The following is a 24,079-nucleotide window of genomic DNA, read 5'->3' as shown; positions in this document are numbered from 1 at the left end:
TCATGGGAAGGCTAGGAGTTTAATAGACTCATCAGTGGAAGAAAGAATCTGATTTAGATCGAGTAGATGAGCTGCAGAAAGTTCATCATTGATAACAAAAGTGGCATTCCTCCTGGTCCTCTGTAGGACTCAGCTCTGTCTGGTTCATGTCCACCAACCACAGCCAACAATAACCTTCCTGCTACTCCCTTTACTAGATGAATGGTTGGTGTTGGTGTGTGTGTGTGTGTGTGTGTGTGTGTGCGCGTGCATGCATGTTTTTTTTTGACCAAGCTGCTTACTTCTGTTAGTCTTCAATGTAGAAATAATCAGTGTTTAGATGAAATATTTATTTTTTAACTAATTTATATTTGTCACTTTAATGAGCCACATTCCTTGATGTGAGGATGGCGTCGGGGTGAATGAGCCGTGTTAGCATTGAACGTGCTGCTAGAGCACAGGGTCAGCTAATGATTCTATCTGTACCGGATCACAATAAAGAGACGATGGAACCGGACCCAACCGGACTTCTTGGTTTTGTTTAATTCTTTCAAAGGGAGAAACAGAACAGTCCGAACACAAATCACAACCAACATCCATCCACACCTAAACATGTCTACATGAGTGAATCAACTTCGTGTTCTGGAGGAGAAGCAAACACCAAACATCTGACTGGTAGTCATGGCGACTCCAGGAAGCAGCCATCCTGGAGCTCAGGCTACAACATGGGGTTACAGTCGGGCTGCAGATAATTTAAAATACAATAAACAAGTTAAGACTTCAGCTGCAAGGTAAAAATCCCCCCGCCCCAAACAAACACACACACTTTTGCTACAAATCAACCCCTACCCCACCCCACCCCCCAAACCCACTTGTCCCAGCAGTGATCGCTCTGCTGATTATGTGGCGTAGCGTTTTGTCCACTGTTTGGCTATCCTGTCGTGTTCTGGTCTGTTTGTGGTGTACTGTGTGGCAATGCTTCCCACCAGGGGGTCCGCTGTCAAAACACAAGCACGACATCAGTATGGACCAGGGGCAGACTGGGGTGGGGGGAACCACTGAATGTCATCAGAGAAAGTATTGAGTGCTACAGATCTCTCACCAGGGTTGCAGTCGGTGAGCAGGGAGCAGATGGACAGCAGGACCTTGGAGATGGTGAGGGCAGGACTCCAGTTGTCCTTCAGAATGTCCAGGCAGATCACCCCCTGGCTGTTGATGTTGCAGTGATAGATCCTGGTGCGGAACGTCACCTGATGACACACACAATGCCCCTGTGAGAAACCGTGAAACACCACCAAAAAAACCACTTGTTTGGTTCTGTTCCACCTCAGAACCAGATCAGAGTCCAAACAACTCTGATCCCACAGACTGGACTGTCACAACCAAGTCCCACAAGGTAATTGCCATAATTTCACACTTTAAAAGTTGGTTTTTTTTCCAAGGATGAAGTGTGCCCTCTGGTGGAAAATCTGAACATTACACATCTAAATTAAATGCAGCGTATGGGTTCTATGAAATACTTCAACCTACTATGGTATGTTAGGGGCAATGTAAATAGAAAAAAAAAAAAAAACAGCCACAAATTTTTTAAAAATTTGAACATTTTCAACATTTGAAACTCAAAGTTTTCTTTTAGAATTTTTTTATTTTTTTTATTTTTTTAGAATTTATCATCCAGCGAAATATGTCAACATGACAGGCCTCCATCCATGTTTCCGGTTTTAAAAATAGCTTTTAAAATTGGTCTGATGTAATCTTCTAATTTTAAATTTTGTGTTTTCATTAGCTATAAGGGTTAATCTTCATAATTAATAGAAATCAATTTGTAATCTATATGTTTCACTTGGTGAGGTTTGTGAACTAAACAGGCCTTTCAGTAGTATTCTGATCTAGTGAATGTATGTATTGTATAGAATCCTTACCTTGGGGGGCTTGAAGGGGTAGTCTGGTGTGAAGGCGATGTCCAGGAAGAACACTCCTCCCTCGTACACAGAGCCCGGGGGGCCCAGGATGGTGGACCTCCACTCATAGATGTTGTCTCCTTTAGGGCCGGCACTGTCAAAACACACACACACACACACACACACACACACACAGAGAGAGAGAGAGAGAGTCCGGAGTGGGTTCAGTTCACACAAGGTCAGAGGGCAAACCTTCCATCAGAGTCCAATAATCTGGAAATGTGACTGAAACCATGTTTCTGTACTTTGGGTTTATTGGAAGTTTCCAGAATGGATGCTGCAGTATTGATCGATATCTGAACTGATTGCCATTCCTGCTTCTATGCAGAAACCTGATATTATCTGTTGGCATTAGAATTTCCTAAAGCTTCCCTAAAGGCTAAATAAAATGTGTTTTGAGCCACAAACCTTTGAAAAAAAAAAAAAAAAAAACATCCTCTAATTTTTGACAAATATTTACTGCAGGAAAGGAAATCTGTTGGAATTTTTAAACTGCAACTTCAATATTCCCATTTTAAGATTTTAAGATAAAGAAAAACTAAACTCTTTTAAAAAGATGACGACTACATTTTCTGAAAATTTGCACATTTTCAAAAATAAACTAAATAAACCAGCCAAATAAAGTTGAACGATATTGACAGAATCTTTGACCCAATTAGAGCTTAACGTCATCCTTTCCATCCGTCTGACCTGAGCTGCTCTGTTCAGCAGCACGTCGCTGTGAGGAAACACCGTCACTATCGCTGCCGTCAGGGGGACATTCTCCCAGCACCTCTTAGTGCACAGACTGCTGCAGGAGCAGCCACAAAAAACTGAATGCTTAAAGGAGAAGCAACACTACCCAGGGTTTAACCTTTGAACCTGTGAATGAACACACAGGAGCTCATTGTTTACAGCTTAGTGCAGGTTTTGCATAACTTCAATTACTCGTGTGTTCCCACACACAGACAGACATTTGGTTCTGAAGTGCCTCACACTGAGCGGACACACCTGAAAACACTGCAGCTTCTTCATCTCTTCAGCACCAGATCAGATCGAGTCATCAGCGCCCCCTGGCTACAAGTCAGAAACAGCCTGGGGATCTAGCCCCCTCCCACTGTGCAGCTTATTAGGAGGAAGATGAAATGATGGAAGGACATTCGTCTCCTGAAGGAAAGGCCGACTGCAGTAGGTCAGCAGAGTAACATTAGGAAGGAGCACAAAGTCTGTAATAGTTTCGGTCAGATTTGCAGCCACGTCAGCATAAACCAGGTTAATGTTGCGTTTTATTTCTGCCCGCATGTGCTCCAGCGCCTCTTCACACCCCAACCTGTTTTTGTTACTGGGCCTGCAGGCAGGAACTGCTTGCATGTCTGCAGTGTTCACGTCTCAATACATTGATCTGGAAAGTTTCCATCAGAATGTCTGAGAGCTGCTGGAGGGAAGAAAGGTTTCAAATCAGATTGAACACATTCCCATCCAGCCCCATTTACCCTGACACCAACAAAGAAAATTTAGTGTGTCATCTACTCTCAGTATGACTGATTCTGTGGCTGCACAACAAGCAGAGTCCATCTGACATACAAATATCTTAAAGGGCTAGTACTTTTTTTGAGCTTTACGTCATCTTATAATGTTATTCCCTCATCAAAAACATACCTGGAGTGTTGCCTTGATCCTATCATGCATGTTTGAGGAATCCTTAAATCTCCATGGCAACCATTCAGCTGTACAAAATGCCTGGGTGGACATAGCCCTGCCTTCACGACATCTCCATGATGGCAGATTCTGGTTTTATTATTATTATTATTATTATTATTATTACAGTTGGTAGTTGAACATTCTGATCCATGATCTGCTTCCATTGTTTTTGTTGAAGAATCACCTGGAAACCTGTTTGGGGTTCTCAACATGTGGTTCATTGGGTTTTCTGCTGCTGTAGAGCATAGCTACATCCTGCTGATGAACAATGAAGTAAAAACACTGATAAAAACAAACAGATGAACTTTGAACTGGAAGTGGGGAATATGAACTTAAAAGTTTTATTGTGATATTGTGTGGTTGTAGTCTGTAACAACTGGAATTGTAATGTATTGTGACAACGTTAAATCAAAATTTTAGAAGAAATTTATTGCAATAAATGATACATGATACAATAAATACCCAGCCCTGCTTTGAATCCAACCAGCTGTACGGAGCAGAACCGGGTTCAGACTGGTTCTGTGCTCAGAGTGTAATGTTAGCCACCCTGAAGTCACTTTTGCAGATTTTTATTGTAAAAAATGAAGTTTCAACTATTCTTTTCCTCCAAATTCCAAATAAAAAAAAATATAAGATGTGAAAAAGTTTCAAGTCTATGATTACATTTGTAAGGAAGTGTAACAAGAATTCCCCTGTAAATATACTCACACATTCATGTTTTCAACAGCCATCAGTTCAACACATCAACCACACACATGTAACATGCTCCCTTCATGTCTGACCCAGCTGCAGCTGCTGCTGCACTGACTCAGTCTTTCCACAAGCAGCTGCCAACATGCTGAGCCAGCCGGGCCGAGTGGTGCAGGTTCTGCTGCGGCGGGTGTCCTCAGAACCGCATTACTCCACCATGACACAGGCACACAGCAGACACTAGCAGCGCTGCTGCAGCACTAGATACACCTCAACCTAGTGAAGGGAACTTTCACCTTTTAAATGGTGTGTGTGTGTGTGTGTGTGTGTGTGTGCGTGCAGTAGCTTAGAGCTCAGCTGCTTGTTGAGGTAACAGGGCCAGCCACTTCCTCTACAGAGAAGCTTTTCAGAAACCTCAGGGCTCCAACAACACAGCCTGTAGCACACCGCCCTGCTCATCAGCTACTGGCCTGCTGCACTTTGCAGTGATGATGTCAAACTGTTATATATGCCAGTTCTGGCTTTATTGATTTAGGGCAGAGGTGCCCAAAGTGGGTCCTTGAGGGCCGGCATCCTGCATGTTTTAGTTCTCACCCTGGTTTAACACACCTGCATCAAATGATGGATCATTAGAAGGCCTCAGGAGAACATTGACTTGCTGAAAAGGTTGTTACCACCACCAGGGAGAAAATTAAAACATGCAGGATGCCGGCCCCCCGAGGACCCACTTTGGGCACCCTTGATTTAGGGGTCATCTCATGTTTTCCACAGTTTAAGACTGAAATCAGGCAGATCCCAGGATGTTTGGGGGACAGTTAGGAGAATGGTAAAAAAAGGGGAGACTGCATTGGAACAACAGGGGAAAACTAAAAGGATCAGGGCCGTGCGTTCACACCAGCCCTGTTCAGTCCGCTGTAATCCAGTTGGTTTGGGGAGCTGTGAATGTGTAATTGAACTCTGACGCAGACTAAAAAAAGTGAACTCTGGTTCATCTACAAACCTCAGTCTAGGTTTGGTTGAAGTGAACTTTGGTGCAGTTTGAACGCAAATGTGAACACCAAGTGGACCAGAAACCGCTCCAAAAGCAAGAAGCGGACTGCAGCGCTGTGTATTCAGGGTAAAAACAGCTAAAACAAACGTGTGGCAGAAATGACCCTTGGTCTTTTATGAGAAACAAAAGAGAAATCCTAAAATCTGACTATTTTTGTTTACACTGCATGAAGGAAGTCAGAGTCTTCTTCAGAGGTTTTCATGTTGTTTCCTTCAGTGGTTCTTGGTGCAGGAGGTTTATAGTTGTTAAGTGTACATTCAGCCATCTGTAGGTCAGGATATGAGTCAGGGTTGTTACAGTGACACCTAAATCCACTAAGTGTCTTCTAAAAGCTCCTGGAGGCTGTCAGAGAGCTAACTGCTGGAGTTTAAGCCGTCAGTTCATCTTCCAGGTCTAGACGGGACAACCTCAAGTTCACACACCGGTTATTTAGAGCTGACACTCACCGACAGACCTGTCATTACATCTGACCGGGAAATAAAAGGCATGAAACAGGACATGACCCATCCCTGTACCCTAGACCTGGAGATGCACAGATCGTAGAGAGGAGCGGATCCATGAGCAGAACAGATTGCTTTAATTTTCAGGTGTCTAAACCAACCAGGCTTGTTTAAAAACAGGCCAGACAGACCAAATCTGGCTTCATGAAAGAAGCTGCTGCCCACATAGCGGTTCTGTCACCCCTCCGCCTTCCCTCTTCCCCCATTCAGTTGGTTAAAACTGAATCTTTCACCATAACATAACATTTTCTCATCGGAATGGACAAGAGATCACGTGGAGTACAGCAAGGTAGTCCTGGGATCCCTCATATCTGACAGCAGCAGGAGTGTAGCTTCCATGCATCTATGTAGCCTCACATTGCCACAGTTTGCAAAGAGCTCATCTCACTGACTTGTAAAAAGCTGTTTGGGAGGAGCTGGTCTTTGCAGAATGAGACACTGTTCTCACCACCTGACATCTACTCTCCCTCTGCTGGTTGTGTGTGTTAAAGTAATGGGTCAGCCTCAGAGAGAACACATCTAGATCCACGCTGTTCCTCTGAAGGCGGTTAGTGATCAAATGCTGGTTCTTCAATGAATTCATGGTCTTCGGACCTTTGCGGAGGTAGAGAACATCAGTTTCACATGCTAGCATTGGCCGATTGCTAATCACCCAAAATTCAGGAAATCAGGATCCGTTAGACAGTGCACCCCTAATTCAGATAATTCATACAGCACCATGTCACAACACAGATCTGGTTCTGATCCAGTCATATACTGTAGATTTGGTCAATTCAAATCAACCCACAGTCTGCAAAACTAACAAAATCAGTTGATGGTATAATGCTAATAGGAAGGAAGATCTTCAGAGAGCTTCCTGTGTCACACCCTTAATATTTAACACCTTCTTGTTACACAGGTAGAGGCGATTCCTGTTAACGTTTACCAACTCCAAACAGATGAGACTGAAATACTACCACTCACCTGCAGTTCGGAGGAGGATCCAGTGTAATGTCAGCCAGTTCCTTTTGAATTCTTCAAAGAACAATGAAAAAAAGAAACAATAAAATGTTAAATTTAACATCTTTTAATCAAACTCTCACTCTGAATTAGGACTAATGGAGCCAGAGTACAATATCTAATCATGTAAAGATGGAGGAAAACCGCTACCTTGTTCTGTGACGAGACAAGGCAGGACTAAAGGAGAGGGTTCACCTTTTAGCGCTGGTAGACAGAAGCTTGGAGGTCTTGCTCATGCTGACTTTGCTCTCTCGCTTCTTTGAAGGGTTTACGTCCTGCTGCTGCTGCTGATGATGATGAATGGAAGATGAAGAGGAAGAAGAGCTTGTGCTGGCACGGGAATCTTCATCCGACATACCGAGCCTTGGGGACCAGCAGGAACACAGAGTAAAGCTTTCATGTTTCCATGTAAAACCATCTGACGACAAGTCAAAGGAATAAACGGACTGGAGCCCTGTTTCTACACTTAGAGCTCCCTTCAGTAATAGTTCGCGCAACAAATATACCTCAATATGTATTAATACAGACAGTGGTAATTGTATTAGCACTATCGCAGAGGCTACAAGCCACATTCTGAAGAGTATGGCCAATCATAACCAAGGAAAAAAAACGCTACCAGATTGGCTGCTTTGCCAACACCAGCCAATAGTGTCCAGTAGAATTACAGAGAGGCAGTTTAGCTTCCCAAGCTTTTTTTTTCTTTAAATATTTCAGATTCCTCTATGAAAAATTAACAGATAGGCAGGTTTTCCATGAATAATTTGGAGTTGCATTCCAAAAATCTGGGAACTTGCTGTATTTCTGCAGATGGCAGTAGGACCACAGGGGGGAACTCAATCTTTTCTCAGATTATCTGTCTCATACTGCCACAACATAGTGATAGTTTTAACAAATATGCAAACTCATGTTTTTTTCTAAAAGTTACATACTGTAGCTTTTAAAAGGTAAACACTGATATTCCCACATTTAAATCCTTATTTTCACTCAGACTTAGAGAGCCAGCTAGAAGTGATGCACACAATTCATGCAAAGCATCATGGGTTATAGGAATAAGGTGGATAGCAACAGGTTGTACAGTACAGAGTATGTGACAATAAGTAAGTTGAAGTTAAGTTTCATCATCACTGTGGCCATCAGTAGATTTATAAGCTCGGCAGCCATGTTGGATTTCAAGGTCCGGTTTGGTGAGAAACCTCACACTTCAAGTCGTGCTTCAGTTGGGTTTTGGTCATTGAACGTACCATCAGTTCTCTGGGGGCTTTAAGTTCCCAGTCAGTTCTGGTTCCGCTACACAGACCAGCTGCTCTGGTTTGAGTGTTGCCAGTCCTGCCTGGTTCTCCTGCACACACGGTTTATATTATCGTTGCGGGAGGTCAGCTGGGAACCTGACTGGGCCGCTTCCACAGCAGGCCAGGAATGGACCGGACGGGAACAGCCAACTGGACCCACCAGTTCCCACGTCCCGAACGCCTTCTCGCACGTTCTCCTTCCACATGAGCTCCAGCTAACGCTCTCAGCCCGGCGCTGGTATTTACAGCCTTGTCGGGTTGCGACAAAGGGGACCATTCGGTGGAGCGGTTCGGTGTTTGGGCCTGGTGGTTCTGGTCGACACCACGGAGGGATACACGGCCGCACATCAGCCCTTCGCTGCCTGCTGAGAGGAGCAGGTCGAGGCGGAGAAAAGAAGAGTTCGACAGGGCGACGTCGCCTTTAAACTCTCACCTGTGGTGGTTCGCGAAGTCGTTCCGGTCCAATTAGACAGCTTTTAACATCTCCGACCCTCACTACGACACACAAACCAAACAAACCGTACGGAAATAAATACGTTTGAACGGCAACAGCCGTCGACTTGCAGCTGATCTGAGTGCAGGCAGCCAGCCGCAGGATGGACCGGTTCCGAACCGTCCGCCGCCGCGAACACGGACATGTTTACAGTCAGAACATGGTCAAAAGGTCCAGCATCTCACAACACCAGCAATATTAATATATGGCTTTAGATACCTTTCTTTGTGTGTGTCTCCGCCGCCTGGACGCACCACTGTCAGAATACTTTAATGAGAAGACGGGAAACTTCCGGTCAACTTCTGACAAATAAAAGCATGACGCCATGATCCAATCATCTGTGGATCTGATTCAGAATCACAGTGAGGGTCCAGAAACAACACCGAATATCTGCGGCACTTTGCAGAGAACAGCAGCAGAAAGAAAAATAGTTTTCTTAAAAAATAAAAGATGGGAAGTTCGGCCTACTTTCCCACAGTAACAGAAGCATGGTGTGCTACAGTGTTTTCTGTACGGAAGGCCAAAAGAGCCACAATCCAAGAAATAAGTCAGAATTATTAAACACTTACTCTGCTGATAATTTACATAAAACTGGAAATAAATACATCAAGTGCATTTTATCTTTACAGGTTTTAAATGCTTCTACTCTATTACAGCTATTATGAAAATAGTCTTCAGGATTTATTTATGTATTATTGTACAATGAGCAGATCCTCACAACTGATTTGCTCAGTTATAGCCACAGACAGACAGACAGACAGACAAACAGATGCTTTTTGCTGTAAAAAAAACTGTGTTGTGTGAAGTTTGGCTGCCCAGAGCTCCATGGGTTGCTGTCCTTGCCAAGGTCAAAGTTCAAGCAAACTGCTGAGCATTGGAGCTGTGACAGATTCAGTCAAAGAGACAGGATATTTATCAAATCACTCCAGACTGAGCAGAAACACCATACTGCTCTCTGAATCACTGGATTTTCATCATTTTCTGCTCCGCTCTTTTTCTCAGCACGTTTATTTCTAATGTTCTTTTATTGCATAAAATACTTACAGATTAAACTTGTTCTGAAAACTCCTCATTTGTGCTGTACTCTGCAGCGTTTGGTAGTGTTTTCAGTCTAGCTCCACAGCGAACGGTGTGGAAGCCCCACTAGCCCAGTGGTTCCCAAACTTTTTCTTCTGCGCCCCTCCTATGGATTACAAATGGCTGTCTGGTTGAAACGACGAGGGGGGAGCATTGACTTTTTTGGGGGCAAAATGAATGTACGTAGCTGAAAATAGACACAAACCTCGGAAGCCTACAAGGTACTTGTTAAGCTTAAGGTTCTGTATTGATATTAGCTAGTCATCCTTTAGCTAACTTTACCTGCATCTAACAGCTTTACTCAACTCAGTCGGTTAGTTTGGAGGGAAAAACTGTGAAAAGTTCTTTGCTGGTTTGCTGCCGTGATTCTAACACAAACCTACGTAGCTCCACAGCAGCAGCAGGTCTCCTTCACAGGTGGAAACCCAGCGCGAGCGTCGTAGCGCTCATGTTGCGTTTAAAGGCGGCTCGGAAAAACAGGTTACAACATGTTAACAACGGATTAAACAGTTTTAACTGATAAAAGTGACAGAGGACACAAATATGGGAAGTGTGGAAGCCTCTACTGTATCAAATTGACATAGGAATAACAGAGAGTTGGTCATTCTAAGGTAAAAACCCAGTGCATACAGTGTTCATGTTTTGTTTTGTTTTGTTTTTTCATCCAGACGGCTTCCCGCGCCCCCCTGCAATGACACGGCGCCCCCCATAGGGGGCGCGCCCCACAGTTTGGGAACCTCTGCACTAGCCTATGTAAAATCCCGGAGGAGGGATGCTGAGGTGCACTGCGCTCACTGATCTGCAGATGCATTAGCTACAGTCCTCCAAACTTCATGAAACTTCAAGCAAGGCTGTCTTGTCCAGACATCTGACCTCACTGTTACATATTTGAATGGGTTGTTAGTTTTATAAAAATAAAGAACCTCCTAAATCTTGTGGAGAACCTTCCCAGAGGAGCTGAAGCTGTTAGAACTGCAAAGGGTTGACTGGCATCAAATTAAAGCCTATAGATGAAGATTAGGATGAAACTCAAGTTGATATATATGTGAAGATTAATAAGCAAAAGTCTTTGGCATGTGAAGCTTTCAAACAATAAATTAGATTCATTAGAAACGTGTAGAAGTGGTGAATTTGTCAGACTATCCATTTGGCCCACAGACAGTTGTGCCGAGACCCAGGTCAGCAGGTTCTGCAACTTTGGTCATCGCCATAGTTTACTTATGCCTCTGTCCGGCTCTGAGTGAAGATACAAAATCTGAAAAACATTTAGTTTCTCTACTATAGACATATTTTTTCTCTAACAGAAAACACTTCGCTTATCTGCAGAATTCACACATAATCGGATAAAGAAATATTGTGACTTTGGAGGTATTGAAAATGTTTTTTTTGTTTTGTTTTTTTTTTAAATCCAAAACGATTAAAATCGTTTATTTCCTGTTGTTTGTGGTTAACAGAACCGAGTGCCTTTTATTTTGTTGAGTGGGGTAAGTACTGTTTCCGGTGTTTTGGTTAGCAACACTGGAGAGAGAACTTAACGCCACCGCTGGATGGCAGCGTGCCCGCTCTCACCGGAAGTGCCGGTCCAGCAGCTCACAGGATGTCATTAGGACTCGGTGATGAGATTCTGTGATGAGAACGAGATCAGAGACTCAGCCTGCGGGCGGGAGCTGCTTTCACCTTTAACCCCACACTTTCTACTGCAACATCATCTCACTGTGAAATTATAAATAACAGAAGAATAAAATATCAGCAAAAATATTCTTATGTTAGAATGGCCCAGTCAAAGTTCAGACCTAATTTTAACTGAGAATGTGTGGCTGGACCTGAAAACTGATGTTGACTGATGTTCTCCATCCAATCAGAGTGAGCCGTTTCATGTAGAGGAATGGAGGGAAAATGTTCATCTGTAGACTGAGCAGATCATGGACTCAGAGGAGCTGAGTAAATGTACCGCTCATACTCACAGCTACTTTAGGGCTATCACATCAAATCTCAATAAAATAACTAAAAGACCATCAAAGAGTGACAAATGCCTTCATCAACAAGAGCAATATAAATAATAACCCAAAATGGTGAAGAGATGAAATTGCATTTTGATTAAAACTCATGACATGTAGTTCTGACAGCAGCTTGTTAGCAACAGAGAAGAAAAGAGAACAGCAGAAGGTCTAGTCAAAGTCTGAACTTAAACAACAGATGCCTGAATTGAAACAATTCTATAAAGCATAGCTAGTATCCATTCAGGTTTTCCTTGTTGGATGACCTAAAACAATTCTGTTTAATTAGCAAAATCAGAACAAATATGGAAAAGAGAAGGAGGGAGGGGAGGGGGCACCACCAAAAAACTTCCTTTGTGGAAATTTGAGTGAGTGACTCGTTCATGTGGAACAGATCATGGCTCCTCATGCAGACATGTCTCCGGTTCATTCTCAGACCAACCCTGGTCTTTCCACAAGCATCGGTCTGCGACCTCTCTGCAAATGTTACGCTATCATCCAAGCATGACTGACTTCTCCTTTTCAGCTCCAGTCTTCCTGCAGCAGCACGGGGAGGGACAGGAGGGGAGGGGGGTTCACTCTGCCCCCCCGCCGCCTTTCCTCCTCCTCCTGATGCGTCAACCATAATTAACTCTGCCACTGTTGCTCCACTCTGCTGATTCTGCAAGGCGGTTAGAGAGTGAAACCACAGCAAAGCGGTGCCTCCTGCTCACAACAAGGTGAGTGTGGCTGGTGTGAAGAGGGTCATCAGCAAGTGTGTGTTTGTTTAGGTGCAACACACACACACACAGTCAGCATTAAACCCCAGTCTGTGTCTCCTTGCTCAACAGTTGCTTTATTCAATTCAGTTCTTCTCAACACATTCCTTCTTGCTGCCTAATCGGAAAATTTTGAATGAAGCAGCAGCAGATGAAATCTTCAAGATGACTTTTTCTGTTTATTATAAACAACAAATGAAATAGTCTAGCAGCTCTCTTAACTAGAGATGAGTAAATACTCGTCTACATCTCCACTTTCTCAGTCTTCACTGGTGCTGTCAATCATGCTCGTCTTTGCTGCTCAGCATGCTAATGGCGGAGAACTAACTTACCAAGTAGGAAGCACAGGAATCTATTGTTTTCACAGGTTATCTGTCTCACTCATTCTTTAAACAGTTTTCGTAATTGTAAAAACAACTTTGTTTTAATAGTCATACTGCAGGTTTAAAAGGGTTTGTTTCAATTCAGGCAATCGTCTGTGTTGCAATTATTGTTACTTGTGCAAGTTTCTCTGCTAGACTTTTTTCTTAAACTCAACTTTCCATATACATGTTTAGCTAAAGAACTCTGAACAGCCAGAATCTAACCCATAATGCCATCTGTCAGGTCTCTGCTCTTCTCCATGGTGCTTTAGGTGACAGCAATGTATTTCTATATTAAGTTATTATAAAATTGGTCACATGTAATTCTCACAGAAACTGAATTTCAGAGATTTCATCAGCTGTAAGCCATAATCCTCAGCAGAAGAGAATTAAAGTCACTGTGTACTAAACCTCTACATGGGTTTGACTTTTTGAATGGAATGAGAGGAACTGGTTTTTCCTGAGGCGCACCAGACGGAGCGGACAGGACGTGGGAAAACCCGTTACGTAACCGTGGGACTGAAGTCCAGGACAGCCTAAGTGCTGCTTGACTTGGCAGCACCAAGTCAATTCAGCAGAACATAAATATGAAGCAGTGGCAAATAATCCAAGTAAAGTGAAAGGTTCTACCACTAAATCAGTCTCTCCTCTGAGATGAGCTGGCGACGGCTCATCTCGGACAGGAAGTGGGCTCAGAGACGAGCCAATCGGAAGAAAAACAGCAGACGGAGACAGACTGTCACATTACAGCCAGTGTTTTAATTCACTATGTATTCCCACAAGGCAATAAATGTACAGCAAACTAACACCTAATGTCATACATGATGATGAGCTCAGTCCATGCCACAAGTCTGCAGGAACACAACGGATACCATGACGACACTGCATGAACACACATCCAGACGCCATGCACTATTACTGACCGGAAACAGAAAACCACTCACACTCACACACACACGCACGCATACACACACTCTCACTCAGTATGAACATTTTTACATCACATGACCCATGGATAGTACACACACGTTTCAATAAAGGACATGACCAGAGTGGCAACCATGGTATAAACAATGCATTAAGAACAGCAACATCAACAAGAACAATAACAGTATTAAAGCTTTTCATGACCATATCAACATTCAGTGTATTGGAAAATACAATCCCAATAGACTCTTTGTATAAAAAGAAGCTTTTCAAGTCAGCATGGAACAAAGAACAGTTCATATGTCAGCGGGGTGGGGGGGTTAGGGGTGGATGATTCCGTAGAGCCGGAGGACAGGAAGTGTTGGACGTGATGTTGGGGTGAGCGCGGCTCTATGTGGCGTAGCGTTTGGTCCACTGTTTGGCTATCCTGTCGTGCTCTGCTCTGTTGGTCAGGTACTGTGTGGCGATGCTTCCCACCAGGGGGTCCGCTGCAACATAAACACCAGGGTCACCATGGCAACGGCTGCTTTCACAGTTTAACACCTGAATCTGCTTTAATCTAAACCATGTGTCAAACTCGAGGCTCGGGGGTCAAGTCCGGCCCACTGTAGCTTTCCATGTGGCCCACTAGACTCTGGAACTAGTCTTAATATCATTTTATCAGTCACATTAAAGCAGATTATATCTATATACTGCCAGCTACATCAATCAGTCCCTCCACTTTTTTGTGCTAATGCATAATTGTGATTTTAATCCAAATTTTCTAAAAATGGTCAAAAACATTGGGTTTAAATGATGCCAACTCCAACCTACAGATGGCAGTAGCTCTCACTGCTGCCTCAAACTTACCTGATAGTTATAATCTGTGATTGAGTAACAAAAGTCACATTTACCGTCATACATAAGCGCAACTATCTGAAAAAACAGAATATTTTGTTAGAAATAGGGCAAAATTAATATCATGCGGAATATCTTTTCACACTGATTTGTGTTTAATATTTAATTTTAGTTAGTATTGCAATTCATTACAATATTTAATGTTTAAATTATCCCTCAGCAGGTAACCAGAAAATAATTTACTAAATTGTTTTATACTTTTTAGTTTAAAAAAAAAAATCATCATTCATCAAGTTTAAATACAGCACACTTCTTGTTGTTTTCACAGGTTAGAGACCTTCAGTTTATTGACACTTAGGGAATGATCCAAGCAGATCTGAACAGGATCTGAACTCATTAAGGAGGAGAAAAAACCCAGTTCTCATTTAGCTGCCTAGTTTATCACAGAGGGGACAGAAAGAACTCAGCGTTCTCGTTCCCATCAGCCATCACTTCACATCGTCCCTCTGCCTCAGCTCTTACCTCCCCTGCCTCTCAGTGCCTGACTTTAGAGCAGCAGACAGAAAGTGGATGGGCAGCTCAGGACCAGGTTAGTGGTGATGCTACCTGCTCCATAATAACACCCAACTCTTCCAGAACCGGCCATAATGACACTCGTTAACTTTCTAAATGTTGATGTGTGTCCAGTGAAAATAAGTTTAGATGCAAAGAGGAGTTGCACATCTGGTCTTATCTGTACACAACTGAACTCATCATCTTCATTGGTTCTGGGCAGGCTCCTGCTGCTGCTGTGGACCTGAGGCCTTCATGGCTCTGTTCAGGACCTCAGGCCTGTTGGTGTCTCATTTCACTGCCTCTCATGCAGACTCGCTGAAGAACACCAGCAGTGTTGTTTCAAACAGACGGTTGTTTCCAGATCAGCTACGTAGAGCTCACTGGGAGGGGTCAGAGGTCACATTATCAGAGGATCAATGTGTAAATGGAGGTAAACTCAACCAGCATTTACAAATTTTCCACAGACTGGCTATTTTCATCAGTCATTACAACTTTTCCACAAATCTGACCTTCATGTTTTCAGTTTCCTTCCTGTTTGACTAATCACTGCTACTCTGCTAAACTTTGACCAATCCTCTCAGCCCCCTTTTAACTTAACTTCCTGTTTCAAATGCGTCTTGAAAACTGAACCGGCAAGGTGAAATCATATGCAACACTAAACACTAACATTTGCCTTTTCTATTTTTCAAAAATGTTTAGTAGGATTTGCTGCTACTGTGTTAACAGTTCATGTTAACTTGAATGACCAATAAGGAATTCTTCTTTTGCACTTTGACTTCTCAGGACATGATTTGATTAGTCTTAAGGCAATATATCACCTTAAGAAAAATGTTATTTGCACTTTAAATATTAGCTATGTTAAAATCCAGTCTGTTTTAGGAAGATTGTGTGCAGAAATTTCAATTTCTTTTGTGCAAAAAATAAAGCTTGAAAAATGTGCAACTTTGACCGCAGCTTTTTGAAAAAAAAAAAAAAAAAAAAGATGCTGAAAAATCAGTTTTTTTAGGTGGCAGCATCAGTAAAAACATAACACAGAGAACATGTGAGTCAGGCTGGTCGGAGGGAGCTGAGGCTCTCACCAGGGTTGCAGTCGGTGAGCAGGGAGCAGATGGACAGCAGGACCTTGGAGATGGTGAGGGCAGGACTCCAGTTGTCCTTCAGAATGTCCAGGCAGATCACCCCCTGGCTGTTGATGTTGCAGTGATAGATCCTGGTGCGGAACGTCACCTGATGACACACAGAGGCCGTAATTAGAGGAAGGAGTGTTCTTAGTGCAAACCTGCCGCACTTTACTTCAGATGCAAACAGGAAGAAGAACAGGTCACAAAAGGGCCAATCTGTCCAAATAACTCAAGACTACATTTTTCCAAGAAAAACCTGTACAGCTAAAGTCAGATGAAGTAAAGGCCCCCTGTGGACAGGAAAGGCTGCTGCCTCTGAGTCAATGACACACACCTCGTACTCCGCAGTGTGAAGGTGAAGCTAATGGTCCCTGGGGATCTGATGTAATCAGCGCTGAAGTAAACAAAGCACAGCAGATCCTGACATCAGCATGCAGAGCACTGCATCATTAAAGAGTCACCTTTGACCTCTCCACTTTCCTATGGCTGCTAATTTAGACAGGCTAGCTCCTCCTCCATTCCTTCCTTCACATCTCCTCCTCAGGAGAAACAAAACAACCTGCTGTTCAAAACCCAGCCCTGTCATCAGCCTCCCAGGAAGGAAATTGATGACAGGGAACAGAACAGTGAGAGGCAGGCAGGGCGTCTGATGAGAGCAGACTGCAGCTGGACTTTACGTCTCGTGTGTGAACCGTTTCTCTTGTGTTGATCCACTTGTGCCAACGCTGGCAGCCATGAAAGCCATCCCTGGCTCGCTGTGCGGTCTCATTAACAGCCTGTAATCCCATCATGTCTGATGTTAATAGATTATGATGCTGGCTCGGCGTAACAACAGCTTTAAGTCTGATGCAGCATCCCTTCAGTAATATGGAGGAACCTAAGCCTCTGCCCTCGGCTGCTGCATGCTTTCACTCACAGCAATCCTCACTGCGGAGAGAACCAGGACCCTGCTAATAGAAAACATCTGTACCTACAGTTCCCAGAAAAACTTTTACCCTTTTATTACAAATGAATCATTATTACCAAAAACACCCTAATTTTTTCTTCCTGTTTACTTCAAAATAAGTGTGAAATGTAAAGAATGCAGCTCATAACAGCTTCCACTTATTCCACCTGACAACATTACATGCTCACTGCAACTGGATGCTCAGAAAATGATTCAAATATGATGGGATTTTAATATTTTAAAAAAGATCTGGTTACAGTTTTCTGTACATTTCACATCATTCTTTTATACAGATGCATTTCCTAATGCTATATTAGTTTAGGATTTGTTGTCTGGACAGTTTGCTTCCTATGTGACATTTTTACTCAGTACAAAATGTTTGATTATCATATTATAGACAGTGGTCATATTCAGCTGGGAATAGTGTTAATTGAAAAAAAAAACTATATTCATATTTGTATTCATATTTGTTTAATTCTCTAAATACATAAGTTGTACAGTGGTTATATACAACAGCAGTGAAGTAGTGATTAATGGAACGGCCAGACGTTTGATTTAAACATGAGTTTGTTCGTATTAAACATGGCTGCCCTGTGCAATCCTGAGATCTACGCCGTATTCCTGGAGGAATCAGGCTCTATGTTCCACACAGTAAAAGAAATATAATCACAGTGAAGCCATCCATACATTTCATTTAAAGGACTGGGAACTGTTGGAGCTACACCAGGAAAATACCTTTTTCACTTTAAAACTGAAACTTTTAAGAACAGTGGTATACATTTTGTAGTTGATTGTAGTAGTATTTTCACACTTCACAGTCTGCTAGTCTTGGTTGCAACATGTTTTCCTTTTCCAGCTGCTGCAGTGTGCTTTTACTGCTCTGTGTCAGACTAACCAAACCAACCAGACTTTCTACCAAACCAACTGGAGTTTGATTAAAGCAGACTAAACAGGGCTGGTGCAAATGCACCCTTAATTTCAACCAAGTGCTTGTTTAAAGTAAAGAATAATGTTGCAATAAAGATTGCAAATCTATACACTGTGCATGTCTAAGGGAATAAAATCACAGTAAAATGTATTAAAACTAGCTTTTTATTCCAACTATCATTAACAAATTTTCCTATCAGATTTTTATCAAACAAATAAAATGAACAGCTGTGTAAAATGCGAGTTTAGATGAAGATAATTAGGTCAAAAACCATTAATAATCTTTTCCCGTGTCTGGTTTTAGCTCAGGGATCAACTACAAATCTACGTTAGGCGCCCTCTCAGTCCTCTTCTTACCTGAGACACACACTCCACAGTCATCTGGACAAATGGAATAAAAAGAAACCAAACAGAATCACAGCTGATAACTATAACAATAAGACAGATGAAAACAGTTTAGTTTAAACGGAGGTAACAGATTGAGCCACGCTTGCTTCATTGCGCTCCATGAAGTGTTAAACAACCTCGTTTGGAAACAATATGCATGTCTCACAGGGGGAAACGATGTGAAAACTGTGCTTTAGGTCAAAGGCATGAGAAAATAAATCAATGGAGGGATGTAATGTTAGAGGGGGATAATCCCTCAGCCACTGAGGGTCTGAAGGAAACCTGTACAGGTAATGTCCTTTTTGTCCTCAGCCTCCACCTAAGTGTATTGGTGTCAATCTTAGCCGTTTACTTCATCCTAATATCAGTGAGTGAACCAGTGAAGACAGCAGCAGCTGCTGTCTGATTGGGCCCTGAGTTACTGGTCGGCACATCTCACAGCCTCACTGGAAAAAACAAGACAGCAGGAGGCCAAAAGTGTCGATGAGCTCAGCTTCCCCTCTGCACTGTCAGGAAAGTAGCTTCTGCAGCAAAAGACAGGCTCCTCTGGAACAGCTTCTGGGTGGGCTTACGACTGCAGGTCAAATCCACTGGGCTACAGACAGGAATATAATACACATCAAACTTTCTCTTAATACACCTGTGAAAGGATGAATTCACAGCAGTCTACTTTAATCCAAATCCACTTCATTTGCCTAGATAGTCCAGATGATATGGGGAGGTGTGAATTAATTGAATACTGATGTGGACCAGAGAAGCCAACTCAGTCTGGATTTGGTTTAAGAGAACTCTGTTGCAGTTTGAAAGCATGAATGCCAAGTGAACTGGAGGCTGCTCCAAAAACAGGAAGAGGACAACATTCTGAGTAAATAAAAAACAAACAAACTCATGAATCCCATTGCTAAAAATCTGATGCCACTCCATTTTGGTTTCCATTCGTGGAGAAGGAAGTTGTGTTCAGTGTCTTCTTCAGAAGTTTTCATATTGTTTCCTTCAGTGGTTCTTGGTGCAGCGCCACAATCGGCGAGGGGAGGAACAGGCTTTTCAAAATGGACAATAAGCATACTGCCAAATGAGTTACAAAAGTGGCTTAAGGACAACAAAGTCAAAGTTTTGGAGTGACCATCACAAAGCCCTGAACTTAACCCTTTAGAGTAGGGGCCTTCAACTCCAGGCTTGGAGGGCAGGTGTCCTGCAACTTTTAGGTACGTCTCTATTTCAACACCTGAGTAATGAGGTCATTAGCAGGACTCTGGAGAACTTGACAGCACTTAGGAGATGATTCAGCTGTTTGAAGTGTGTTGGTCCAGGGACACATCTAAGAGCAGCAGGACATCGGCCCTAGAGGACTGGGATTACCGCCCCCCTCCTAGAGAATGCTTGAGCTGAGATACATACCTTTGAGTCGAGATCAAAGGTGTGTATGAGGAAGGTGGCAACAAACTGCCATCCTCATACACACTGCGAAGAAAAATGGTCCAAAACTCCAGCAACTATTGTAGCTCAACTTATGAATTTAAAGAAAGTAGAAAAAAACTCTCCCATTATTCTGACTTTAAAAAACATAAATAATTTTGGCAAGCCAACCTGACAAACGGATCTGATTTAACATCACAGATTGGGAAATTTTGTATTTTTTATAGATGGATGGTGTCAACTTTACTACAGCTTTGGTTTAGTTTTACTTGGCTTATCAACACTGATCCTAATTGACATTGTCCAATTGTGCTGCTGAGACACTGCAAGGCAAGGCAGCAATACATGACGGCATACATAGCAGAGAAGGGCTCAAAAGAAAGTGAATGAGTCATCATACTGATTGGTCACAGACCTACATTAACCACAAACAGGAATGAGTGCAATTAAGGTATAGTGATTTCAAAAAGCAGACCATGATGACTGATTTGTGCTAACCACCTATATGTGGGTTTACACTATCAGCAACAAGAGGTCCGGTGTGACAGAGAGTTCACCACAGCCTCCATGCTCTGCATCAAGAAGTTAAAGCTGTCACAAGTCCCCTCATTGCACAATAAGGTACAATTAGCATCTGGTGAATCATCAGGTAGCGCTCTCACATGACAGAATACTTTCCCTCTACACATTTTGGGACAGACTTTTTCCTTCAAGTCTGTCCCATTATTCATTTCTTCTTAATTTCCCAGATCCAAGGTCATTGTAAACTAGTAGTTCTCAATTATTGTATGCTATTCTTCACCTAAGAAGCCCTTCTTACCCCCACACCTAAGGAATTGAATATACTATTGAGACCCAGATAAATTTAATTATTCATCTGTACAAACGTTTGTATGAGTTTCCAGCACCAGAATTCTGCATACCTTCACCTTATTATCAAAAAAACTTAGGTCTTAAGTTCAGGCAGCTCATTTTATTTCAACTTATTTTCAAGTTCTATTTATTAACTTGATTTTTAACATTTAATCAAGACTCTTCATTTTGTGTGAAAAATGATTCACTGGGATGTACAATTGTTTGAGACCAAAACTCAGTAAAAGTGTTTTAACTGTAAACTTTGGTTAGCAGAGTCCTGAATACCTGTGCAGACTGTCTCACAGTCTCACAAACTGAGGTTGACAAACAGACCACAGTTTGTGAGACTGAAGGACTGTGTGTCTAACCAGGTGGTTAGAAGTACAGGAGCACCACAGGGTACAGTACCCTCACCATTCCTTTTCACTCTGTACACTTCAGACTTCCAGTATACGTCCAACTCCTATGATCTACAGAAATGATGTGTGATGTCTCTACAGTTGTTGGAATTGTGTATCAGACACGGTGAATTCCAGTTTGGCTTTTTTGGGTTTCTTTGGGGTTTTTTTCCCCATAGTATCAAAAGAAAGTGAATGAGTGAATGAAAACACAATCTATTATGGTTTATAACTGTGCTATCAGAAAGTTACATAACTTGCTCTTGGAGTTCACTATATAGTTTTGGATGGTTTTCTTGATTCCTTTTCCACCATCCACACTATCTGTCTTGGGTTATATTTCTTCTTGTTTCCACTTCCTGGCTGGTTGGCTGCAGAAACCTTAGCCTTTCAATAGTATTAGCAACAGTAAACACAGGACCATGAAGCTGCTAGGAGAGGATCTTGGAGTCTTCACTTTGAACATGGACATCTGTGAGTTTCTTTCCGAGTTCCTGAGCTTTCACCTTTGTCCAGAATCTAATCCCTTTTAAGTAAGATGGATCTCTGATCAAAAGCTTGAATATATCAGTGATACTAATTAAGGTTAAATATGACAATGATGCAAGGATCCGTTCTGTTCAGGGGAACCAATATATCTGTTTACTCCATATTAGCATGTTTATAAAGTAAAATTAATATGTTAATTTTGTTCATATGTTAAACACAAGCAAGGTTGGTTTATAAAGCTGCTTTTAACTGACTTCAGGAGAAATGAACCATTTCAAAAGGATGTAAGACAGTGGTCCCCAAACTACGGCCCGCGGGCCGAATCCGGCCCGCCTCCACATTTGGTCCGGCCCCCTGAACAATACCAGAGAGCATTTAGATTTTTTTTCCATGTACCGCATTTTCCAGACTATAAGCCGCTACTTTTTTCCTAAGCTTTGAAATTTGCGGCTTATAGCCCTGTGTGGCTTAAATGTGGATTTTTCTTCCACCACCAGGGGGCTCTTTAGTAGGAAGTGAATCATTGGAAGTCAAAATTGGAAATCAAAGAAGAAAGTGCCCATTAAAACAGAATTAGATTTTCATACGGAATTGAAATTTGAGAATGTTATTGATCAGTTAAATAGCATTGAGGGGAAAAAGAAGATTTTTCATTTTTTAAATAATACTGGGATCATTATCAGAATTTGAGGTATAGATATTAGGATCCAATAGATGGCAGTAGTGCAACAATAATGGATGCAAGCTGCCGTTGAAATCTGAAGAAGAAGAAGAAGAAGAAGAAGAAGAAGAACTCAAATGTTGGGTGTCCGCCCCCCTCTGCTGCATCGTTGTGGAAAACCTAGAACGGCAGAGAAATCTGCGGCTTATATCCCGGTGTGGCTTATATGTGTATGTTTACTGGTTTTTTAAAAAAAAAAAACATTGGGGTTGCGTCTTATACTCCGGAAAATATGGTATTTATTTCATAAATAGTGTTATTTCCTGGATTTATTCTGTGAAGGACCCAGAGAGAGTTATTTGATTGTGCTTTCTAGGAAACAATAAATTTTTACATTTAGGCACTCCTGCAATCGTTACACTTTTTTTGTTACAAATTGACTCCGGCCCCCCACCAGAGAAAGGAAAAGTTATGTGGCCCTCACAGGAAAAAGTTTGGGGACCCCTGATGTAAGAAGACAAGCACCACTTGTCTACATCTCTACATATTGATTTATAACAGAAAAAAAGCATTACATGTTTCTGTCAGTTCTTAATATGAGAAGACCTCTATCTGAAAAGATCTACAGGAAAAACATTCCTGGTTCAGAGTTTGCACAGCATTTCAAGCATAAAAACAGAAATGAACAGCAGTTTGAAAAAGCTAAATACCCTAAACCCCCAAGGACACCGCCCTGGTCTGCTGCATGGCCACATGTCCTTTGTCCTTTATTTTAAAATGTCTCAGTTTAACCAACAGATGTAATTAAGAATGTCTGATAGCATAAAACCAAAACTATGAACAACAAAAGAAGCACAACTTGAAACAAAGGGGATGTGGCAACCGCTGTCAGTCAGCCCACTGTGTAAATACGAACACACAATTGCATCAGCAGAAGACAGACATGAAACCCACAGACTGACTGGAAGGAAATCAAAGGCTGCTGAATGCTGCAGCCAGTGGAACAGGGGGAGGCAACCCAACAAGAAATGTCTCTGTAATGTCTCTGGCTGGCCCAAAAATTCCAGGTCATGTGAGGAATTGGTTTACCAAGAAGAAAAACTGTCCAGAGTCCACTCAATGCTTTCTCTTTAGGCAACATGCTGTACTTCTGAAAATTATTCACCCCTGTGAATGTTTTCTCTTTTTGTTGTATTTACAAATCAATTATGATCAACAACAATTGGTTTTATTTGACAAGTAAATTTACAACAACAAAAAAAATCTTTTCATGTCAAAGTGAAAACTGATTTCTATAAGGTAAGGTAATTTTATTTATATAGCACATTTTCAGCAACAAGGCAATTCAAAGTGCTTTACAAAGTACTTTAAGTTATGACACTAAAATAAAAATATTTAACTGCATAATATTCACCCCCCTCTAAAATGACTGACCTAGTTCACCACAGGTCCAGCCAACTGGTGCTGGTCCAATCACAATAGCTGCGTTTCCATTACAAATGTGCGCCAATATTTGTCTATATTTTGCAATTGTCAAAAAAACAATTTTGCAATTGCGACGTTTTCATTGAATAAGAAATTAAATTAAAATCACATGTGAATAAGCTTGCTTAAGCAATAAGTCATTAAAAATCATGTCAGCAACCGATGTAAACAGTTATACAATATAAATTAATAATCCCAACATGACACTAGAGCTCATCTATCAGCCAATCAGAGGAGAC

The 24,079-nt window shown here is 42.0% G+C and overlaps 2 protein-coding genes across 7 annotated transcripts; both read right to left on the bottom strand.

Moving 5' to 3' along the window:
- Positions 1-504: 504 nt before the first annotated feature.
- LOC106941231 (ubiquitin-conjugating enzyme E2 E1) lies at positions 505-9,078 on the bottom strand. 6 transcript variants are annotated; one of them, XR_001423309.1, is made up of 7 exons: positions 8,862-9,071; positions 7,056-7,223; positions 6,825-6,875; positions 1,902-2,034; positions 1,082-1,229; positions 806-976; positions 505-721 (listed from the first exon to the last, which is right to left on the bottom strand). XR_001423309.1 is itself a non-coding variant. In XM_015024178.1 (7 exons), exons 3-7 carry the CDS (start codon positions 7,214-7,216, stop codon positions 879-881), a joined length of 591 nt encoding a protein of 196 aa, XP_014879664.1. In that variant the 5' UTR covers positions 7,217-7,223; positions 8,583-8,644; positions 8,862-9,076; the 3' UTR covers positions 505-878. The 6 variants fall into 6 exon arrangements, 5 of the variants coding, with proteins under 5 accessions (XP_014879664.1, XP_014879668.1, XP_014879667.1 ...); XM_015024178.1 differs by adding an exon at positions 8,583-8,644 and having other exon boundaries at positions 505-976; positions 8,862-9,076; XM_015024182.1 differs by having other exon boundaries at positions 852-976; positions 8,862-9,074.
- A 4,495-nt stretch (positions 9,079-13,573) lies between these two features.
- LOC106941228 (ubiquitin-conjugating enzyme E2 E3-like) lies at positions 13,574-18,530 on the bottom strand. The gene is made up of 4 exons (XM_015024174.1): positions 18,507-18,530; positions 16,618-16,696; positions 16,235-16,504; positions 13,574-14,251 (listed from the first exon to the last, which is right to left on the bottom strand). Exons 1-4 carry the CDS (start codon positions 18,528-18,530, stop codon positions 14,154-14,156), a joined length of 471 nt encoding a protein of 156 aa, XP_014879660.1. The 3' UTR covers positions 13,574-14,153.
- Positions 18,531-24,079: the final 5,549 nt, after the last annotated feature.

Source organism: Poecilia latipinna, unplaced genomic scaffold (assembly GCF_001443285.1).
Source record: "Poecilia latipinna isolate Pla-1442-1.1 unplaced genomic scaffold, P_latipinna-1.0 Scaffold3559, whole genome shotgun sequence".
In the NCBI taxonomy this organism is placed as follows: Eukaryota; Metazoa; Chordata; class Actinopteri; order Cyprinodontiformes; family Poeciliidae; genus Poecilia; species Poecilia latipinna.
This window is presented reverse-complemented; position numbering and strand designations above follow the sequence as displayed.